The sequence below is a fragment of the Chiloscyllium punctatum genome, chromosome 18 (assembly GCF_047496795.1).
Source record: "Chiloscyllium punctatum isolate Juve2018m chromosome 18, sChiPun1.3, whole genome shotgun sequence".
Taxonomy (NCBI): domain Eukaryota; kingdom Metazoa; phylum Chordata; class Chondrichthyes; order Orectolobiformes; family Hemiscylliidae; genus Chiloscyllium; species Chiloscyllium punctatum.
Window position 1 is genome coordinate 95,800,232 of NC_092756.1, and position 13,723 is coordinate 95,813,954.

Sequence of the window (13,723 nt, forward strand, 5' to 3'; positions counted from 1 at the left end):
ACTGTTCCAATCACAGAATAATCATCCAGACCTGATTCTAATCTACACCTCTGATCAGCTCTGGTTAACACATCCCCACTCTCTCATTGGGGCCTATGTTCATGGGAAATTCCTGATTGGGTGTCAGGAATTGTCAATCATCATTGGTGATACTGCTCCCTGGATGTTCCGTGGGGGATAAATACAAGAGCTTATGGGAGTGAGATTCAGGTCTGGAGTTATCTCAGTGATAGTGAGCAGGAATAGTGAAGATGGCCGCCCAAGTGTGTCAGAACTACCACAAGGACTGTGAGGATGCTGTTAACAAGCAGATCAACCTGGAGCTCTATTCCTCCTATGTTTACCTCTCCATGGTGAGGGTTGTGGTCTTGAAGGTTCTGTTTTAAAGTTAAGACTGTGATGTAGCTATATGGAGTACCTCGGAATTTCCTTGGTCATATGTCTGAGCAAATTGTGTGTTGAGACAGTTGTCCTTGTCCCCTTCCCTGGACCCACTTGACCCTGAAACCCTGTTTAGGATGGCCCTTAAATTATAACCCTCCTTTGGGTGAGGGTCCCCAGTTTATTGTAACTCTGCACAGTGTAACCACTGGCAATTACCCTCCTGACTGCAGAGGCTAGTGATGTCTTAATTCTCTTTAGTTGGTTATGACTCAACTTTATTGAGAAAATTTCTCTCAACCAAATGTATTAATTTTAAAAGTTGTCCTAATAAAGCTATTTCTGTTGAAGTAAGTTTCATAACTTTGAATGAGGAAAGGTGGTTAAATGGCACACTTTCACACATTGAAATGTGAATGATTGATTTACAAAATAGCACAGTCAAAATTCTGTGTAGAGTGGATACTTATTCAGATGGGTGAGCTTGGTAATGAGAGAGCTGACTGAGACTTCACATGTTAATCAATATGTTCACGTCCTGAGTTTCAGTTGGTGAATGACCTCACCAGCTTCCAGCATTGAGCATGAATGTTTCCAAACTGCAGTGCAGGGATGTCTAATGGCTGTCCTCAACTGGGACCTTCACAGTACTGTGCCACATTAGCACACTGCCTCCTTAAGATACAGGCCAGGGGTTGCAGTTGGGTTTTTTGATCTTCAGTTCAGAGAGATCCAAATGTCTGTTATTTGGGCCAAAAGTCACAGGAGATGACTTTCTGCTTTTGTCACTAACTTCAATTAATTGGAAGTGAATTGAAATGGTGGGATGGGTCACTTTCTGATTGAACCGTGGATAAGATTGAGATTTGCTTCCCACTTTATCTCCACTTGCAGTCCTCTTACTTTGACCGGGATGATGTTGCCCTGCGTCACTTCGCTGAGTTCTTCAAGGAGCAGTCCCATGAGGAACGGGAACACGCTGAGAAACTGATGGCATTCCAGAATAAACGTGGAGGCCGAGTACTCCTGCAGGATGTCAAGGTTGGCTACTGTAAACCTTTTGAAGGTTTATTTTGTGTGAACTCGAATTGACTGGTATCATGCAAACTGTTTATTGTCTCCAGATTTGAATAAATTGTTCACAAATACCATGCATTGAATTAAAAAAAACAACTAGTTAACACTTGTGAAACAGCAATAGACAATTGGGATGATCCAGAATACTGGAAGGAGAGCAACATTCCCATGTAAGAATGATCCACTATATCACCTCAGATGTCAATTCCAACACACCTAGTAATCTTAGGTAAGAATGGGAGAATCCATAGGGGTGGAAGATAGCTGCACCTCCAAGATGTTTCTAATGGGCTGGTCAAAAGGATCGAAAGGGATAGAACAGTACAGCAAGGAATTACCACCATTGGTGCATATTTTTAGATACATTTGGATTATAGTATCTTCAAACAGTTTTACAGTAGGATCTTCTAAAATGCTTTCAGCTCAAGGAACAGTGAAAGCTAAAGGGGTCAGTAAAACAATTGGCCTGGAATCCAACTCTTGCAATGTTTGGTGGAATACTGAACTGATCAGATGTAGCCTGTGATCCATCTGTCTGAGATGAGCTGTTTTTTTCTCTCCTGACTTCCCTTGTTCCAGAAGCCAGAGCAGGATGAGTGGGGCAATGGTCTGGAGGCAATGCAGAGAGCTCTGCAGATGGAGAAGGATGTGAACCAGAGTCTGCTGGATCTGCACAAACTCTCCTCTGGCCACACTGACCCTCATGTGAGTTTCATATTTTTCTCCAAAAGTTTGGAAGGAAATCTGTTTGTTTACTCCCTGGGGGGGGACAATTCCAAATCTAATCTCCCTGCCTCCTGCGGCTGAAATCCAGAAGCCTTTTCAGAAGGCATCCCTGATTGTCCCCCTCCCTCACCACAATGTGGTGGTGATGGTCATGTCTGTAATGGGATGTCACATTCAGGTGCATGGTTTGTTCCTTGAGGCTAATCTTTGTCTCCTCTTCCAGCTGTGTGACTTCCTGGAGAGGCACTACTTGGATGAGCAAGTGAAGATGATCAAGAAGCTGGGAGATCACATCACCAACCTGAAGAGACTGGGAGCCCCTGAGACTGGCCTGGGAGAGTACCTGTTTGACAGGCTCACCCTGAGCTGAGTGGGATTCAAGGACTCCATCTGTTGGACATGGTGACTTCATTCTCGTGGATGACTTTGGTTGTGCTCTGAACAAAATTAAAATAGTGTTCACCATGGAACGGAGTACTGTGTGTAACTACTTAGTTTCATTGGGTTCTTGGGGTTTTGATGTTTAACAGCTGATTATTAAATCCTTTTCTCTCAACCTTGTTTCGATGATTGTCCCAATAATTTGTTCTGTTTTATTTCTGTGTAGAGGGACTTTTGGACGAAGTGAGCAATTCTCATAATTGGAAATTCCACAACAGCTTAAGCTTTTTGACTTGGAAGGAATACTCACTATCTGCCTGTGCTCACTGGAACAAGGTTACAGCAACAGCCTCTCGTCAACAGTTCGAAATCTAATCCCAGTCTAAATGTTTGATACAACTGCTAGACTCTGAGCTATTCTTTCAACTTTTTTAAGACTGAAGCAAAAAACTGGCTGCCACAACTCAGGAAGAAGACCTGCTGGGAATACTTGGGTTTGGCAGTATGGATGGAGTGAAATCAGTTGAGAACAGTTGCTCGACCTGAAATATTGATATTTTTTTCTTCTGTATTCCAGCTATTTGGTTTAATTTTTAGATTCTGATTTAACCAATCATCTAAAATTACTCCTTTTTCACAAGAATATAAAGGTTGAATATCTTGCTTGGAGGTACACTACCTTTGACTGTTCTTGGATAAGCTATACTTGATGATTTATATGGTGGCTTTCCCAAGCTGGGAAATGATTTCTCTTTTATCCACGTTCTATTGTGGAGAATGAAGATTCTGCTTTTGATTGGCATCAGTGTCTCTAGTCTACTTGGTTAATAACTATCCTCTACGTGAGGAAATGCAGCAGTGCCAACATTGTCCCATGTGGGACAAATATAGCAATTCCATTTTTACGGCTCTTGCAATGCAGGGGTGTCAAATACTGAAGGCAGCTCGAGGACCAGAGTAGTATTTGCAGGCTTTTGTTCCAATTATTTTTCCTTTAATTTACATGAAATCAGCTCTCCTTCGATTGTACTCTGCATGGAGTGTGGAGTCACTGTGACATTGACCTAGTTCTAGGGAAGTCTAACAGGTGACTAGTACTGATCGGGTGTATCATAATCACAGCCCATGATAGAATAAGGGGGTCACTAAATAACTCGGTTATGACTGCTCAATCATCATAAGGCTACACTGTTCATTTTTCTCAGATTGAACTGAGATATATGGGGCAGGTGGGTGTCTTTGGGGACTGGGGAGACAGTATTTCCCATTTCCATTGGTATTCTATAAATGTCTGCTACAAATGTAAGCTCTGATGCTTTACATATCAATACTATTGGGATTGAAAATGCATAATGTGCTTTAAATTTGCACATACCGCTCGGTCAAATGTTCTTTTCCAATTCCCCCAGTGTGCAAACTGAGAGTCCATTTTGCAGGCTTGAGCAGGCTCTGAATGTTGATATTAGAAATGATGCTCGAGGTGATAAGGCTATCTATGGATTTGGTTATGTTCATCAGTTCTCAGGTGGTGGTGGTTCCCTGTGTGCATTTTGATTTTAGGCTTGAATCTTTTAATTTAAAGCAGCCACCTTTAATGATTTCATTGACAGGGAATTTCATGATCATTGCTGGGGAATTGGCTTGGGAGAGGGACTGTCAGTCTTTATAATGGGGAGTGTACAAACACCACTCCACGATCTTGACACGCTCCACTTCAAAGCAACTCACTTCATTGGCACAATAGCCATCAACATTCATTCCTTCCACCCACTGACACTTAACTACTGCAAGGTGTACCATCTACCAAATGCTGTAGGAATTTGCCAACATGTTCAAAACCCATGACCACTCCCATCTAGAAGGAAGAGGGCAAAGATACATAGCAACTCCATCCTTGCATGTTTGTCTCTGAACCACTCACCATTTTGACTCAGAAAATATATTGCTGTTCTTCCTCTGTTACTGAGTCAAAATCCTGGATTCCCTACCTAACACGATTGTGGGTCTACCTCTACCAAATAGACAACAGCAGCAATTCAAGAAGATAAATCACCACCACCTTGACAAGGGTAATTAAGGATGGGCAATAAATACTGGCCTAGCCAACAGCACCCTCAGCCAGGGAGTGAATTAAAAATAGCAAGATCTGATTACTTTCCCCAAGGAGAGGCACTGGGAGCCAGAACGGTTCATGAGATTCGTAAATGGTATCAATGAAGGGCCATCAATAAAATGATGACTCTACATCAGGTGACACATGACCATGAGAGCAGAATGTTCAAAGTTTAATGGAGTGGACGAGACTGTCAGATACAGGACACTGAGGGGAAGTGTAAAGTGATCCACTTCTGACCAAGAAAGACAATTCACAGTGTTTTATAAAAGGTGACATCTTCTGCTTGTTATCAAAACTAATGATCAAAATGAAATTATTCAGACAATTGGATAGAAATGTAGTGAACTGACGTAAAAACACAAAACAAAGGAACTAATTTAATATTAGTCCTGATCTGAAAGAGGTTCAAATCCCTATGGATGGAGGTTCTTTGTGAAAGTGTCAAATTCTGGTTCAACCACATCTGGAGTGCTCAGTTCTGGTATTAATGGTGCAGCCCTGAATTTCTGAATGAACTCAGAGATAAAGAGCTGGTGAAATGACATCAACAGTTTGCCCACATTCCTCAGGGTAGAAAGTTAAGGGATGAGCATAATTGAAATGTTTATGGTGATAAATGGATTTGACAGAGTAGACAGAGGGGAACTGTTTCTTCACAATGGGGTCAAATAGAACTGAGGATGTGGAATGGGATTAGAATCTTCACATTAGAACTAAACTGTCCAGGATAATGTTCGGAATGGCTTCTTCACACGAAGGATAGTGAATGCACACACACATGCACAAGCACACAAAATTACAGCTCACAACACTGACACGGTGCTTCACAGAAGGTAGAGCCAGCTCAAGTGGCAAGGAAATGTTGATTTGTGATCTCCCTCCTGCTGTAGCCTTTACCCACCCCCGTGGTTAGCAGACAAATATCTTCTGCCTGGATGCATGGCCGTTGAGGATTTGATTTGCATTGCACTTTATCTGATCCTCCCCTCTGACCTTACCATCCTGGGTGGCCCTGCCAGGAGGTGGAAACTCTTGACGTATCGCTCTCAGACTCAACGGGACACACGAGGCTCTCCATCACAGCGAGGTGACAATCCACAGAAAGGTCAGTCAGGAGATAGAGGCAGGGAAACACTGTTCAGATGCAGATCATCTTCCCATTCTCCATCCAACATTTTGATCCCTTTCGCCCTAAGAGCTGTACCTAACTCCTTCTTGGAAACATTCAATCTTTTCGTCTCAATGTTTTCTGTGGCAGAGAATTCCACAGCCTCCCCACTCTCTGGGTGAAGACATTTCTCCTCATCTCAGGTCTAAACAGCTTATCCCGTGTCACTACACTGTCACCCCACACCCACCACCACCAACTCTGAACTCCCCGCCATTGAAAACTGCACATCTTTCTCACCCATTTCCAACAGAACAAGCAGAGAAACTGACTCCCCTTAGAAGATAGAAGATAGAACATAGAACAATACAGCGCAGAACAGGCCCTTCGGCCCACGATGTTGTGCCGAACTTCTATCCTAGATTAGGCACCCATCCATGTACCTATCCAAATGCCGCTTAAAGGTCGCCAATGATTCTGACTCTACCACTCCCTCGGGCAGCACGTTCCATGCCCCCACCACTCTCTGGGTAAAGAACCCACCCCTGACATTTCCCCTATACCTTCCACCCTTCACCTTAAATTTATGTCCCCTTGTAACACTCTGTTGTACCCGGGGAAAAAGTTTCAGACTGTCTACTCTATCTATTCCTCTGATCATCTTATAAACCTCTATCAAGTCACCCCTCATCCTTCGCCGTTCCAACGAGAAAAGGCCGAGAACTCTCAACCTATCCTCGTACGACCTATTCTCCATTCCAGGCAACATCCTGGTAAATCTTCTCGGCACCCTCTCCAAAGCTTCCACATCTTTCCTAAAGTGAGGCGACCAGAACTGCACACAGTACTCCAAATGTGGCCTAACAAAGGTCCTGTACAGCTGCAACATCACTTCACGACTCTTGAATTCAATCCCTCTGCTAATGAACGATAATACTCCATAGGCCTTCTTACAAACTCTATCCACCTGAGTGGCAACTTTCAAAAATCTATGAACATAGACCCCAAGATCCCTCCGTTCCTCCACCTGACTAAGAACCCTACCATTAACCCTGTATTCCGCATTCTTATTTGTTCTTCCAAAATGGACAACCTCACACTTGGCAGGGTTGAACTCCATCTGCCACTCCTCAACCCAGCTCTGCATCATATCTAAGTCCCTTTGCAAACGACAAATGCCCTCCTCACTGTCCACAACTCCACCTATCTTCGTATCATCTGCAAGTTTACTGACCCACCCTTCGACTCCCTCATCCAAGTCATTAATAAAAATTACAAACAGCAGAGGACCCAGAACTGATCCCTGCGGAACTCCACTTTTAACTGGGCTCCAGGCAGAATATTTACCATCTACCACCACTCTCTGACTTCGACCGGTTAGCCAGTTTTCTATCCAATTGGCCAAATTTCCCTCTATCCCATGCCTCCTGACTTTCCGCATAAGCCTACCATGGGGAACCTTATCAAATACCTTACTAAAATCCATGTACACTACATCCACTGCTCTACCCTCATCCACATGCTTGGTCACCTCCTCGAAGAATTCAATAAGACTTGTAAGGCAAGACTTATCCCTCACAAATCCGTGCTGGCTGTCCCTAATCAAGCAGTGTCTTTCCAGATACTCATGAATCCTATCCCTCAGTACTCTTTCCATTACTTTGCCTACCACAGAAGTAAGACTAACTGGCCTGAAATTCCCGGGGTTATCCCGATTCCCTTTTTTGAACAGGGGCACAACATTCGCTACTCTCCAGTCCCCTGGGACCACCCCTGTTGACAGTGAAGACGAGAAGATCATTGCCAACGGTACTGCAATTTCCTCTCTTGCTTCCCACATAATCCTAGGATATATCCCATCAGGCCTGGGGGACTTGTCTATCCTCAAGTTGTTCAAAATGTCCAACACATCTTCCTTCCTAACAAGTATCTCTTCTAGCTTACCAGTCCGTTTCACACTCTCCTCTTCAACAATACGGTCCCTCTCGTTCGTAAATACTGAAGAGAAGTACTTGTTCAAGACTTCTCCTATCTCTTCCGAATCAATACACAATCTCCCACTACTGTCCTTGATCGGACCTACCCTTGTTCTCGTCATTCTCAGGTTTCTCACATACGCATAAAATGCCTTGGGGTCATCCTTGATCCTATCTGCCAAGGATTTTTCATGCCCTCTCTTAGCTCTCCTAATCCCTTTCTTTAGGTCCCTTCTGGCTATCCTGTATCCCTCCACTGCTCTGTCTGAACCCTGTTTCCTCAACCTTATGTAAGCCCCCTTCTTCCTCTTTACTAGACATTCAACCTCCCTCGTCAACCAAAGCTCCCTCACATGACCATTTCTTTCCTGCCTGATCGGTACATACATATCAAGGACACGTCGTATCTGCTCCTTGAAAAAGTTCCACATTTCCACCACATCCTTCCCTGACAGCCTATGCTCCCAACGTATGCTCCTCAGATCCTGTCTTACAGAATCGTAATTTCCCTTCCCCCAATTGTAAAATCTACCTTGTTGTGCGCACCTATCTCTCTCCATAACCAAGGTGAAAGTCACAGAATTGTGGTCACCATCACCAAAATGTTCACCCACTAACAAGCCCATCACTTGTCCCGGTTCATTACCGAGTACCAAATCCAATATGGCCTCCCCTCTGGTTGGACAATCTACATACTGCGTTAGAAAAGCTTCCCGGACACACTGCACAAACACCGCCCCATCCAATCTACTTGATCTAAAGAGCTTCCAATCAATATTTGGGAAGTTGAAATCGCCCATGACTACGACCCTGTGGCTTCGGCACCTTTCCAAAATCAGTTTCCCAATCTGTTTCTCCACATCTCTGCTGCTATTGGGGGGCCTATAGTAAACACCCAACAAGGTGACTGCACCTTTCCTATTTCTGACTTCAGCCCATACTACCTCCAGAGGCAGATCCCCCTCGATCTGTCTTTCTGCAGCCGTTATACCATTTCTAATTAGCAATGCCATCCCCCCTCCTTTTTTACCACCCTCCCTAATCTTACTGAAACATCTGTAACCAGGAACCTCCAACAGCCATTCCTGTCCCTCATCTATCCACGTTTCCGTGATGGCCACAACATCGTAGTCCCAGGTACCGATCCACGCCTTAAGTTCACCCACCTTATTTCTGATACTCCTTGCGTTGAAGTATACGCATTTGAGCCCATCTCTGTGTCCGCAAGTATTCCCTGTCAGTGCTACCTTCTCCACAGCCTCACGACATTCTTGGACATCCTGAAAAACAACTAACCTACTTGCTGGACTACAAGTCTGGATCCCACCCCCCTGCCAAATTAGTTTAAACCCCCCCGAAGAGTGCTAGCAAACCTACCCCCTTAGGGGAACGACCACAGGGGAACCCTGCACTGCCTGCTTCTTCCCCTTCCCACCTCTAACTGTTACCCAGCTACCTCTGTTCTCTGGCGTAACTATGTCCCTGTAGCTTCTATCAATCACCCTCTCAGCCTCTCGAATAATCCTCAGTTCATCCAGCTCCAGTTCCACTTCCCTAACTCGTTCGGTGAGGAGCAGGATCTGACTGCATTTCCTGCAGACGAAGTCGGCAGGAGTATCGGTGGTCGCACCCACTCAAATACTAATCACTTACCTTCCCGCCCAGCTCTGCGCTCCAACCTCACTTCCGCCCAGCTCGCGCCGCTCTCTGCGGTGAAAGGTCTCCCGGGTTCGCTTTTACTCGGCCGCTGCTCCCACTCAAATGACCGTTGGTGTTAAAGGGTGAGTATTTATACTCACTGTTCTCCTTCCCGGCTGCCCCTCTGCTTGCTGTCACTTCCTCTGCTGCTCCCGCTCTTTCCGTGAAGAGAGAGAGAAAAAAAAACACCGCTGCCCGCTTCAGGTAAGTAATTTTAAAACAAACTATCTTACCTTAGCTGTAGTCTCCTGGGTTCACTTTTACTCGGCCGCTGCTCCCACTCAAATGACCCTTCTTCCTTGAGCCCCTATTGTAATTGGTCACAACAAACTTTATTTTAAAAGAATACTTGAAAACCTTTCATCATCCAAATCTATTTCTTTCAAAAGGACACAAACTCACCGTGACCTGACTGCAGAGGCTGGTGTTGTCTTAATTCTCTTTTTAGTTTATAGTCTGTTCAGGATATTGGTTTGGCTACTGTTTGAATTTTGTTCAATGCTGGTCTCCCTCCTATTGGAAAGATGTTGTGAAATGTTTGAAAGGGTTCAGAAAAGATTTACAAGGATGTTGCCTGGGATGGAGGATTTGAGCTATTGGAAGAGGCTGAACAGGCTGGGACTGTTTTTCCCTGGAGTGTTGGAGGCTGAGGGGTGACCTCAAGTTAATAGAATCATGTGGGGAATGGATAGGATTGACAAAGTCATTTCACTGTGGTATGGAAGCCCAGAACTAGAAGGCATAGGTTTAGGGTGAGAGGGGAATGTCATGAGACCCAAGGGGCAATTTTTCCACTCTGGGTAGTATGTGTATGGAATGAGTTGCCAGAGGAAGTGGTGGAGGCTAGTACAATGGCAACATTTAACAGCCATCTGGATGGGAATATGAAGGGTTTGGAGCCATATGGGCAGGTGGGACTAGATTGGGTTGGGATATCTGGATGGTGTAATGAGTTGGACCGAAGTGTTTGTTTACGTGCTGTACATCTGACTCCATAACAAATCTCTTTTTCAAAAAACTTTCTCTAAACCAAATGTATTGAATTTAAAAGCTGCCCAAATGAAGCTGTTGTCTTTTGTTGAAGATGAAGTGAGTTTGGTTATTGTCAGGAAAGGTGATTAAATGGGTCTCTTTTTTTCACCTGAAATGTGAATGATCTAAAAATAGCACAGTCCAGATTCTGTGCAGAGTAGATAGTAGGACAGTGTGGTTATTCAGGTGGGTGAGGTTGGTAATCGGGTAGCTGACTGAGATCTCTGCCTGTTAGTCATGTTCACGTCCTGTGTTTGTTGGTCAATGATCTCTAGCATCCAGTAGTGAGCAGGAATGTTCCTAACCTGCAGTGCAGAGATACCTAATGGTTGTCTCCAATAAGGACCTTCTCGATACTCTGCCACACTAGCACACTGCCTCCCTAAGATACAGGCCAGGGGTTGCAGTTGGTGTTTTTTTTTTTCAGATCCTCATTTCTGGGAGGTCAAAATGTCTGCTATTCAGATCACAATCAACAGATGACATTCTGCTTTTGTCACTCACTTCAATTAATTGGAAGGGAATTGAAATGGTGGAAGGGTCACTTTCTGATTATCCCAAGAATGAAAGTAATGCTTTCTTCCCACTTTATCTCCACTTGCAGTCCTCTTACTTTGACCGGGATGATGTTGCCCTGCGTCACTTTGCTGAGTTCTTCAAGGAGCAGTCCCATGAGGAACGGGAACATGCTGAGAAACTGATGGCATTCCAGAATAAACGTGGAGGCCGAGTCCTCCTGCAGGATGTCAAGGTTGGCTTCTGTAAACTTTGGAGATTTTAGTGTTTTGTGTGAACTCCAATTGACTGGTATCACTCCAATCTGTTGAGCCTCAAGACTGAATAAATGCAATATGAATTGGAGATTGTATTGGTGAGCAATGCACTGAATTGGAGACTATTTTGCACTTGTGAAACAGCAATAGCCAATTGGGATGATCCAGAATACTGGATGGAGAGAATCATTCTCATGTAAGAATGATAAACTATATAACCTCAGCTATCAATTCCAATGCCCCTCTACTGAAGTAAGAATGAGAGAATCCAGAGGGGTGGAAGGGAGCAGCATCTCCTTTCTGCATCTCCAAGATGTTTCTAATGGGCTGGTCAAAAGGATCAAAAGGGATAGAACAGTAAAGCGAGGAATTACATTTGGATTATACCTTTTCAAAATGTGCTTTCACAGTATGGTATGTTTCTAAATTTTAAGCTCTGGGAACAGTGACATCTAAAGGAGTCAGTAAAATGTAACTCTTTGGAATAATGGACTGATCTGATGTAGCCTGTGATCCACCTGTCTGAGATGAACTAGTTTTCTTTTCTCTCCTGACTTCCCTTGCTCCAGAAGCCAGAGCAGGATGAGTGGGGCAATGGTCTGGAGGCAATGCAGAGAGCTCTACAGATGGAGAAGGATGTGAACCAGAGTCTGCTGGATCTACACAAACTCTCCTCTGGCCACACAGACCCTCATGTGAGTTCTTCACTTTTTTTTCTCTCAACATTTGGCAGGAAATGATCTTTGTTTACTCCTTGGTTGGGTGGTGGGGGGGTTCCAATTCTAATCTGCCTACCTCCTGCAGGCTGAAATCATAAGCTTTTCAACAGGCATCCCAGAGTGCACCTCTCCCCCTTCACAATGTGGGGGAGATTTCCCACATCTGTATTGGGACATCACTTTTTCAGGTGCATGGTTTGTTCCTTGAGGCTAATCTTTGTCTCCTCTTCCAGCTGTGTGACCTCCTGGAGAGGCACTACTTGGATGAGCAAGTGAAGATGATCAAGAAGCTGGGAGATCACATCACCAACCTGAAGAGACTGGGAGCCCCTGAGAATGGCCTGGGAGAGTACCTGTTTGACAGGCTCACCCTGAGCTGAGTGGGATTCAAGGACTCCATCTGTTGGACATGGTGACTTCATTCGAGTGGATGACTTTGGTTGTGCTCTGTACAAAATTAAAATAGTGTTCACCATGGAACGGAGTACTGTGTGTAACTACTTCGTTTCATTGGGTTCTTGGGGTTTTGATGTTTAACAGTTGATCATTAAATCCTTTTTTCTCAACCTTGTTTCGATGATTGTCCCAATAATTTGTTCTGTTTTATTCGGCTGTGTAGAGGGATTTTTGGACTAAGTGAGCAATTCTCATCATTGGAAATTCCACAACAGTTTAAGCTTTCTGACTTGTAAGGAATACTCACTGTCTGCCTGTACTCACTGGAACAAGTTTATAGCAACAGCCTCTAGTCAATAGTTTGAAATCTAATCCCAGTCTAAATGTTTGACACAACTGCTAGACTCTGAGCTATTCTTTCAACTTTTTTAAAACTGAAGCCAAAAACCTGGCTGCTACAACTCAGGAAGAAGACCTGCTGGGAAAACTTGGGTTTGGCAGTATGTGGGGCGTGAAATCAGTTGAGAACAGTTGCTAGACCTGAAATATTGATTTTTCTTCTTGCAATAGCTACTGTTTTCCAGCAATTTTGTTAAATCAGAATCTAAACATTAAACCAATCATCTAAAATTACTCCTTTTTACAAGAATATAAAGGTTGAATATCTTGCTTGGAGCTACACTACCTTTTTGACTGTTCTTGGATAAGCTATACTTGATTATTTATATGGTGGTTTCCGAAGCTGGGAAATGGTTTCTCTCTTATCCACGTTCTATGGTGGAGAATAGAGATTCTGCTTTTGATTGGCATCAGTGTCTCTAGTCTACTTGGTTAATAACTATCCTCCACGTGAGGAAATGCAGCAGTGCCGACATTGTCCCATGTGGGACAAATAAAGCAATTCCTTTTTTTACTGCTCTTGCAATGCAGGGGTGTCAAATACTGAAGGCAGCTCTAGGACCCGAGTAGCATTTGCAGGCTTTTGTTCTAATTATTTTTCCTCGAACTTACATGAACTCGGCTCTCCTCCAATTATACTCTGCATGGAGTATGGAGTCACATGTAGGTTACTGTGGCGTTGACCTGTTTTCTAGGGAAATCTAACAGGTGACTAGTACTGATTGGGCATGGCATATTCACAGCCCATGATCGAATAAGGGGGTCACTAAATAACTCGGTTATGACTGCTCAATCATCATAAGGCTACACTGTTCATTTTTCACTCAGATTGAACTGAGATAAAGGGGGCAGGTGTGTGTCTTGAGGGACTGGGGAGAGAGTATTTCCCATTTACATTGGAAATTCTATAAACGTCAACTACAAATGTAAGCTTTGGTGCT

The 13,723-nt window shown here is 44.0% G+C and overlaps 2 protein-coding genes across 2 annotated transcripts; both read left to right on the top strand.

Moving 5' to 3' along the window:
* The first annotated feature begins 251 nt into the window (after positions 1 to 251).
* LOC140489121 (ferritin heavy chain, oocyte isoform-like) lies at positions 252 to 2,554 on the top strand. The gene is made up of 4 exons (XM_072588356.1): positions 252 to 353; positions 1,276 to 1,422; positions 2,038 to 2,163; positions 2,408 to 2,554. Exons 1-4 carry the CDS (start codon positions 252 to 254, stop codon positions 2,552 to 2,554), a joined length of 522 nt encoding a protein of 173 aa, XP_072444457.1.
* A 7,968-nt stretch (positions 2,555 to 10,522) lies between these two features.
* Positions 10,523 to 12,921, top strand: LOC140489123 (ferritin, higher subunit-like). Its single transcript, XM_072588357.1, has 4 exons — positions 10,523 to 10,552; positions 11,100 to 11,246; positions 11,838 to 11,963; positions 12,787 to 12,921. The coding sequence occupies exons 1-4, from the start codon at positions 10,523 to 10,525 to the stop codon at positions 12,919 to 12,921; spliced, it is 438 nt and encodes a 145-aa protein (XP_072444458.1).
* The last annotated feature ends 802 nt before the right edge of the window (positions 12,922 to 13,723 follow it).

Bases quoted from the DNA above. Each gene is read 5' to 3' on its own strand.
- LOC140489121 (XM_072588356.1), top strand. From the start codon at position 252: ATGGCCGCCCAAGTGTGTCAGAACTACCACAAGGACTGTGAGGATGCT. The intron at 354-1,275 runs GTGAGGGTTGTG...CTCCACTTGCAG, and splicing joins CCTATGTTTACCTCTCCATG to TCCTCTTACTTTGACCGGGA. The intron at 2,164-2,407 runs GTGAGTTTCATA...CTCCTCTTCCAG, and splicing joins CTGGCCACACTGACCCTCAT to CTGTGTGACTTCCTGGAGAG.
- LOC140489123 (XM_072588357.1), top strand. From the start codon at position 10,523: ATGAAGCTGTTGTCTTTTGTTGAAGATGAA. The intron at 10,553-11,099 runs GTGAGTTTGGTT...CTCCACTTGCAG, and splicing joins TGTCTTTTGTTGAAGATGAA to TCCTCTTACTTTGACCGGGA. The intron at 11,247-11,837 runs GTTGGCTTCTGT...CCCTTGCTCCAG, and splicing joins TCCTCCTGCAGGATGTCAAG to AAGCCAGAGCAGGATGAGTG.